The following is an 8598-nucleotide window of genomic DNA, read 5'->3' as shown; positions in this document are numbered from 1 at the left end:
TGCTGCTATTGGCTGCGGGTCCTGGGGTGAGTGTGTATCGCCGGTGATATGTCGCGGGCTGCCTCATACCTGCGTCTTTCATGCAGTCAGGAAGACGCACATAGAGTGAGAATGCGGCGGGGCGGGCGGGTTATGGCGCTGGGGTTGTCAAGGTGACGGTCGGGTCTGTGAGGTCAGCAGCGGGGGGCGTCCTCTGTATGGAGCCTCAGTGCTCCGGGACCTGCAGTGTGTTGTATGATAGATACATGGCGCAGGGCAGGAGAGACAGCCGTGTCACACTCAGGCCCTCCAGCTGTTGTAAAACTACAATACCCATCATGCTTGCATGGCTGTCCAGGCATGATGGGAATTGTAGTTTTATGACATCAGGAGGCCATGCCCAATCACACTATTGAGTGAGCCCTGGGCTGGAGTATATCCGGAGACTCACAGTCGCCCCCTACTAGTATAGGTGACAGCTGCACCTATAGAAGGGGTAAATAGAAGTTTTTCCTGAGGCCCTGTATCCCCCAAGTGATTGGAGTGCACTGTCCTAGCTGCGGATAGCCGGCCTTTTAACCCCTTAAGGACAGAGCCAATTTCGATTTTTGCGTTTTCGTTTTTTCCTCCTTGTGCTTAAAAGGCCATAGCAGTTGCATTTTTCCACCTAGAGACCCACATGAGCCCTTATTTTTTGCGTCACTAATTGTACTTTGCAATGACAGGCTGAGTTTTTGCATTAGGTACACTGCGAAACCAGGAAAAAATTCAAAGTGTGGTGAAATTGAAAAAAAAAAAAAACGCATTTTGTTTATTTGGGGGAAATGTGTTTTTACGCCATTCGCCCTGGGGTAAAACTGACTTGTTATGCATGTTCCTCAAGTGGTTACGATTACAATGATATATAACATGTATAACTTATATTGTATCTGATGGCCGGTAAAAATTTCAAACCACTGTCAACAAATATATGTCACTTAAAGGACAACTCCCGCGGGACCCCAAAAAAAAAAAAAACACAGACACACACAGACACCATACTCACCATCTCTCCGGTGACGATCGCCACTCGATTCGCCCGCCGTCCGCCTCTCCGTCGCCGCCTTCCGCCATCCAGCGATGTCTCCAACTTCCGGGTCCAGGGGATGGAAAAGGCTGCCAGTGCGCTTGCGCACCGGCAGCCTTTTCATTGGCTGGAGCGCATCACATGGCTTCCAGCAAGCTCAGCCAATCAGGGCTGAGCAAGCTGGAAGCCATGTGATGCGCTCCAGCCAATGAAAAGGCTGCTGGTGCGCATGTGCACCAGCAGCCTTTTCATCCCCATTCACTTTGCATGAAGACGCCGAGGAGGAAGAAGACCCGGACCGCCCCTCGGCTCTGACGTCGTCGTCACCAGATGCCGCCCCGGAGAAGAGGACCGTGACGATCGTTATAGGTAATGTATACATTCCTTAACTTCCGGGGTGGGGGGTCGGGGGTCCGAAAGTGGGGGAAGGGGGCCAGGCCGGGTATTTAACCACATTACAAAGTTATATAACTTTGTAATGTGTGTTAAATGAGCAAAAAAAAATTTTTGTGGGAGTTGTCCTTTAAAATCGCTCCATTATAGCGCTTTTATCCTTTGGTCTATGGGGCTGTGTCAGGTGTCATTTTTTGTGCCATGATGTGTTCTTTCTATCGGTACCTTGATTGCGCATATGCGACTTTTTGATTGCTTTTTATTACAATTTTTCTGGATTTGATGCGACCAAAAATGCGCAATTTTGCACTTTGGGATTTTTTGGCGCTTACGCCGTTTATCGTGCGAGATCAGGAATGTGATTAATTAATAGTTCAGGCGATTACGCACGCGGCGATAGCAAACATGTTTATTTATTTACTTTTATTTATAACCTGGAAAAAGGGGGGTGATTCTGACTTTTATTAGGGGAGGGGGATTTTTATTAATAATGACACTTTTTTTTTTACTTTTACACTTATACTAGAAGCCCCCCTGGGGTTAGGGTTATTCCCCCCTGGGGTTAGGGTTATTCCCCCTGGGGGACTTCTAGTATAAGTGCACTGATCTCTCATAGAGATCTCTGCAGCATAGATATGCTGCAGAGATCCATGAGATAGGCACTCGTTTACTTCCGGCTGCTGCAGCCGGAAGTAAACGAGTGCCGAGTCGGGGACGGCGCCATCTTGGAGCGGTCCCCGGCCGGCTTCAGAAACGGAGATCGCTCCTCCGGGATAACATCCCGGAGGAGCGATCTCCTCCACTAGACACCAGGGATAAGCTGAATCCGGTAATCGGCACCCGGGACCGCCGCGGTTCAGAGCTGGTTCGCCGCGTGGCGCCGCTCTGAACTCCCTTACCGGCAATAGGGCGTAAATATACGCCCTTTGTCGTTAAGGGGTTAAAGGGAAACTCCCTAGTGGGCACAAAGCGCTGAGGATGGAGGTATGTGTCTTACCTTCATCCTCAGCACCGTTCCCATGCTGTTAGTTGTGCCCAGTAAGCAGTTAGGCGCACTGGGGGTGTGACTACCGCCCCTCTGGGCACCCAAACCGGCCCAGCCCCCTCCATTGATAAGAGGAATGGGCCCTGATTGCTGCTTGGAGGGGCGGTAGTCACACCCCCAGTGCTCCTAATGGCTTACTGTTCATAATCAACGGCACCGGAACGTCGCTGAGGATGAAGGTAAGCAACATATTTTCATCCTCAGTTCCCTGTGCCCACTGGGGAGCTATCAGCAGGTTAAAGGAGAAGTCCGGCAAAACTTTTTATTAAAGTATTGTATTGCCCCCCAAAAAGTTATACAAATCACCAATATACTCTTATTACGGGAAATGCTTATAAAGTGCTTTTTTCCCTGCACTTACTATTGCATCAAGGCTTCACTTCCTGGATAACACGGTGATGTCACTTCCTGGATAACACGGTGATGTCACTTCCTGGATACCACGGTGATGTCACTTCCTGGATACCACGGTGATGTCACTTCCTGGATAACACGGTGATGTCACTTCCTGGATAACATGGTGATGTCACTTCCTGGATAAAATGGTGATGTCACGACCCAACTCCTAGAGCTGTGCGGGCACTGGCTGCTGGAGAGGATGATGGCAGAGGGATACTCAGTGTCCCTCCAGTGCCCTGTGTCCCTCAGTGTCCCTCTCCCATCATCCTCCTCTCCAGCAGCCACAGCCCGCACAGCTCTGGGAGTCGGGTCGTGACATCACCATGTTATCCAGGAAGTGACATCACCATGTTATCCAGGAAGGGAAGCCTTGATGCAGTAGTAAGTGCAGGGAAAAAGCATTTTATAAGCATTTCCCGTAATAAGTGTATATTGGGGATTTGTATCACTTTTGGGGGGCAATACAATACTTTAATTAAAAAAATTTGCTGGACTTCAGTTAAGTCAAACAGTGGCAACTTATTACTGTCATACACTGTTTTGGGCTATGCATGTGATTGCCCTGTTAGGCTTTATAAGGGCATTGTTTGTTTGACACCATCTTACTGACTGACCACTTTGTATACTGTCTGTGCTCTTTACCAGTAGTCTATGGCAGTTCCTATGTGTATATGGGACTTACTACAAGGATGAAGATAAACTTATTGTAGTAAGATATTTCTAGCAGTCTGTCCTCTCTGATGATCTGATGCTTTCCTTGCAGATGTTCCGCCTCTGGATTTATACACAATACTGAGTGATGTGGATCTGTGTCTTGAAACGCGTCCCACTACATCGAATACAAAGTGCAGGTTTGATCAGACGCAGCTCGCATCTCAGCGTGTCTCACTATGTCCCAGCCTGCCCTCCTACAGATCCAAATGCAGTGCAGAAGCTCCAGGACTTTATTCTTCGCTCCCAGCGACTCTTTGTCATGACGGGTGCCGGGATCTCTACAGAATCGGGCATTCCTGATTATCGCTCCGAGGGGGTAGGACTATATGCCAGGACTGAACGCAGACCCATTCAGCATGTAGAGTTTGTCAGGAGTCAGGCAGCACGTAAAAGGTACTGGGCTCGCAACTTTGCAGGGTGGCCACAGTTTTCTGCCCATCAACCCAATCTGGCACACCAGGCTTTGGCTAACTGGGAGAATGCGGGTAGATTGCACTGGTTAGTGACCCAAAACGTAGATGCTCTACATGCCAAGGCCGGACAACGCCGAATGACTGAGTTACATGGCTGCACTCATAGGTAGGTGTTTCTGTATTTTTAATTTTACTTTTCTTAATGATTATTTAGATGTCCTTTTTACACAACATAAAGGGGTACTCTGGTAAAAAAAAAAAAATTCATCTTTCAAATCAACTGGCATCAAAAAGTTATATAGATTTGTATTTTTCGCTTTATATGACACACTTTTTTCCCCCTCCCAAAGTGGAGGCATCTGAAAGCACTTAAACCACCTGACCTGCCGCCACCACTACACCGCCAAACACCAGGCTGTTCCGATAAATGACACGGAGAGCCGGTGCGCATCGGGTGAGTGGATGTCCTGGGGGAAAGAAGTGACAGCCACCAGCAGATCTCAGCGGCTGCAGGCTATCTACTCACCCGCCCCAGCAGCTGCTGTGGAGATCTGTCGGCTGCTGCTTTGATTGAAAATGTGTGGCCTCGGTGGTTACTGTGGCAAACTCCATTCACTGTTGTATTGTGGCACCAAACAACTTTTTTCTATTTTCCTCCTATATAACCTAGGTTGTAGAGGTCTAAAATCTTAGTCTTCCAGTACTTATCAGCTGCTGTATGCCCTGCAGGAAGTGTTATATTCTTTCCGGTCTTACACAGTGCTCTCTGCTGCCACCTCTGTCCGTGATAGAAACGGTCCAGAGTGTTAGAGGATTTGCTACAGCCCTGGACAGTTCCTGTCACGGACAGAGGTAGTAGCAGAGAGCACATTGTCAGACTGGAAAGAATACACCACTTCCTGCAGAACATACAGCAGCTGATAAGTCTGAAAATGTTTAAATAGAAGTAAATTACAAATCAAGATAACTTTCTGACACCAGTTGATTTGGAAAAAAAAATAAAAATTACCGGAGTTCCCCTGTAACCTTCTGCAGTTTCTTGTTCCTGCTATCACTTTGCTCATTCGTTATATAATGTATGGTTAACAATATATTCTCAGTATTACCAGTTCTTATGAGGAATGCTCTACATCCTTAGAGTGATTTGCCTCGGCTGTCAAACAGTGATCAAGAGATCTGAACTTCAAGCAAAGTTTATAGCTCTGAATCCATCTTGGAACGAGCAAGCGTATGGAGTGGCACCAGATGGCGACGTCTTCCTGACTGATGAACAAGTGTCACATTTCCGTGTACCATCTTGTGATAAGTGCGGAGGGATCCTAAAACCACAAGTGACTTTTTTTGGTGACACAGTAAACCGAGAATTGGTGTACTCCCTTTATGAATGTCTAGCAGAAGCAGATGCAATGCTCATTGTGGGATCCTCACTTCAGGTCAGTGTCTGCCTAATGCAAGCATTTTGATATTATTTATGTTTAACCCCTTAACCCTTTCAGGACTGGTCCAGCAGTGGCCTTAAAGGCCTTATCCGGGTAACAAAAACAATATTCCTAATCATCCCCCTTCCCCAGTAGCGGATTATAATAGGTCCTTTTCGGGCGATACCCGGGGCCCTGAGCTCCTGGTGGTTCCATGGCCACACAAAAAGACTGATACTTTTTGTGATGAAATGTCTCCTGGCTAAAGTTCTGCCATGATTGGCAAAAAATCGTTGCTTTTCTACAGCAATTTTGCACAATTCAGGGCATCATGAGATTATCTATCCTGTACTATTAACCCCACACTAGTGCTGCCTTAGTTACAGTGGGTTGGGGAGGCCCAGGCTTGGTGAACAGCCCAGGCCTATGGTAAAGTTAATCCGCCCCTGCCCTTCCCAATACCTACCTATGTCTAATATACATGTATAACTTATCTGGCACCCTTTCCCTGTTCTTTTTTCTCATACTTGAACGTCTAAAATCATCTTCTCTGTGTTCACTCTGACAATGCGCTGCTTCCTCTTCCTCCCCCTCCTTTTGTAGATACAGGACATGTGATCTCCTCTCTGGGGGCTGGGTTAGCTGTCTATTGACTTTGTAACCCGGCCCCCAAGAGACATCATCTGAATCATCTCCATGCACCTGTGCTGCTTCCATAGACTTACATGTGTCCCTGAGCCGAGGTTTCTGCAGGCATATGTACCCGTCTTTGCATCACAGCTCTATATATTTGTAAGTGTTATGGATGTTCTTAGAGTCTATATGGAACTGAAATGTTTTCATTCACAGTCAACAAACAGGTAACGTTATGCAGCACATAGCTACACGATGCACACATCAGCTCTGCTGTATCATCAACTAGTATAGAATACATATTGGGGTGCTGTGATGCAAAATCTGTGAAAAAAAACAGTCCTGTGTTTACTGTGCAATAGTAATGAGCGCAGTGGGCAGGGAAGAAAGCTAAGGGGGCGAGTACACAAATGGGCCAATCAGGGGGAAATGTAGTTTTTTGGCCGTCGCCATCTTGGATATTGATCTGCTTTTAGAAAAACTTTAGTAACTCAGGAATGGCAGCAGCTAGAAAGACAGGAAATGGCTCAAAATACTCAAGGGGACTTAGTGAGTAAGAGCAGCTAGTTTTTTGTGACATATTGTACTTTAGGCTAGTGGTAAATTTTGGACGATATCCTTACAATTTTCTTGTAAAAATCCTCATATTTCCTGAAAACAAAAATTAGCATTTTTTAAAATACATTTTCCTCAGTGGATCTTCAGTGTTGTCCCATGAAAAGATATAATAAAATAAAATAGAATAGAATACAAACCCTTTGCCTTTTGCAGTTTCCTGGCTTTGTTTTGCCCCAGCGTAGATCAGTAAAATGAAATGACATGCAGCATACTCTGAGATAGGAAGTGACCTATAGTTTATGCACACGAGGATGATGTGCAGTAACACAGAGGGCATACACCTTATGCTTTGTTTAGTCCCTGACTAACTGATATAGCTTTTACTGGATGTTAATTGATAACTAGAATTATGCCATGAGAGATCTTGTGTTGAACTGTGATTAGCTGACAGTCTATAGCCTTAACGTTTCCTGCTCACGCATGTAAATTGTACTTGTCTACCTACAAATAAAGAGAGACTGAGAAAAGCTACACTGGTAAATTGGTAGAAAATATTATAAACCTAATTTAAAGGGGAACTATCAGCAGGTTAGGCAAATTTAACCTGCTGATAACCCCCTATAGCGCCAGGGATGCTGATGAGGAAGGTATGTATCTAACCTGCTGATAGTTCCACTTTAATGTTTCTCACATGTATATTTTTGTGTTTGTCCAGGTTTATTCTGGATATCGGTTCGCACTGAAAGCACAAGAGAAGAGCATTCCTGTTGCTATACTTAACATTGGAGCCACAAGAGCCGATCACCTGTCCGTGGTTAAAGTGAATGCTCGCTGTGGAGATATCTTACCAAGGATCATGGCGGTGAATCAACAGCAACAAGAAATTGGGAGCTGACAATTGTCAGATGAACTTAAAGGAAATTGGAAACTTTTACCACCAAGTCGTCTACCACATTTTACCAAACCACTAGGGGGCGCTTTGGAGTTTACTGCATACAGTGGTGTCATTGAAATAAATATAAATTTAGGAGAAAAAAGCTTGTAAATTCCCTCTAAATTTACTGTACGTCTGTGTCTCCGTGTCTCTATAAATAGATTTGAAAAGATATTAGTTGGTGTAAAAATGTTAACCAATTTTGATTCCCCTGTGTAACCCAATTAGTCTTTAGCTTAGGAAAAATAATTTTTTTCCAATTTCTGTGTTTTTAACTGAAGGCCCCCATACACGCTAGAGAAATTTCTGCTGAAACGGCCGACTGTCTAATGCGTATGGAGGCTTTCTGACTTTTCCCAGGGGGCGCAGAATAGTATATGTTAAATTCAATTATTTTGTTCTCAAATACATAAGCAGCTTCCAGAGGAGTCTGACAATAGCTTACCCCTATTTTCTTCTTTTGTTCTCGAATACATAAGCAGCTGCCAGAGGAGTCTGACAATAGCTTACCCCTATTTTCTTCTTTTGTTCTCGAATACATAAGCAGCTGCCAGAGGAGTCTGACAGTAGCTTACCCCTATTTTCTTCTGTGGTAACACATGAACACTCTGCTGAGCCCAAAGTACTACCATTTGTCTGACAGTTATCATATGTGTATGGCTACAGTCTTCAACATCTAACTGATGATGTGCAGGTGTCTAAAGGAGATACTACTGAACCTGCTAAGTAGTCTAAAAAGATGAGTCCTAATTTGGATCATCATCCTATAAGGATGAGCCTTCTGGGAAGCAATATGGGGTCACTTTTTGATTGTGACTTTAAGTATAGGAGCATTCTCTGGATAGGGCACTAAAGGCCCTATTCTACGGAACTTTTTCGAACGATTATCGTTCATAAAATCGTTCAAACGACCGCTCGTTAACGATATTCGTTCTGTGGAATAGCTGTAAACGAGCGAACGACAACAGCGAAATCGTCGTTGAGTCGTTCACTATTTTTTTTCAACATGTCGAAAAAAAAATCGTTGGTCTTTCAACAATAATTTG

At 45.1% G+C, this 8598-nt stretch overlaps 1 protein-coding gene across 2 annotated transcripts; it reads left to right on the top strand.

The window, feature by feature from the left end:
• SIRT4 (sirtuin 4) lies at nt 1-7710 on the top strand. Of its 2 annotated transcripts, none has more exons than XM_069961270.1 (4): nt 1-26; nt 3646-4175; nt 5148-5442; nt 7334-7710. In XM_069961270.1, the coding sequence occupies exons 2-4, from the start codon at nt 3682-3684 to the stop codon at nt 7511-7513; spliced, it is 969 nt and encodes a 322-aa protein (XP_069817371.1). In that variant the 5' UTR covers nt 1-26; nt 3646-3681; the 3' UTR covers nt 7514-7710. The 2 variants fall into 2 exon arrangements, with proteins under 2 accessions (XP_069817371.1, XP_069817370.1); XM_069961269.1 differs by lacking the exon at nt 1-26 and adding an exon at nt 1274-1414 and having other exon boundaries at nt 7334-7707.
• Nucleotides 7711-8598: the final 888 nt, after the last annotated feature.

The sequence above is a fragment of the Dendropsophus ebraccatus genome, chromosome 3, assembly GCF_027789765.1.
Source record: "Dendropsophus ebraccatus isolate aDenEbr1 chromosome 3, aDenEbr1.pat, whole genome shotgun sequence".
Lineage (NCBI taxonomy): Eukaryota > Metazoa > Chordata > Amphibia > Anura > Hylidae > Dendropsophus > Dendropsophus ebraccatus.
This window is presented reverse-complemented; position numbering and strand designations above follow the sequence as displayed.

What these genes read in the sequence shown, in the direction of transcription:
- SIRT4 (XM_069961270.1), top strand. Translation starts at nt 3,682, where the DNA reads ATGTGGATCTGTGTCTTGAAACGCGTCCCACTACATCGAATACAAAGT. An exon ending in TTACATGGCTGCACTCATAG is followed by an intron (nt 4,176 to 5,147) that starts GTAGGTGTTTCT and finishes CTACATCCTTAG; the next exon opens with AGTGATTTGCCTCGGCTGTC. An exon ending in TTGTGGGATCCTCACTTCAG is followed by an intron (nt 5,443 to 7,333) that starts GTCAGTGTCTGC and finishes GTGTTTGTCCAG; the next exon opens with GTTTATTCTGGATATCGGTT.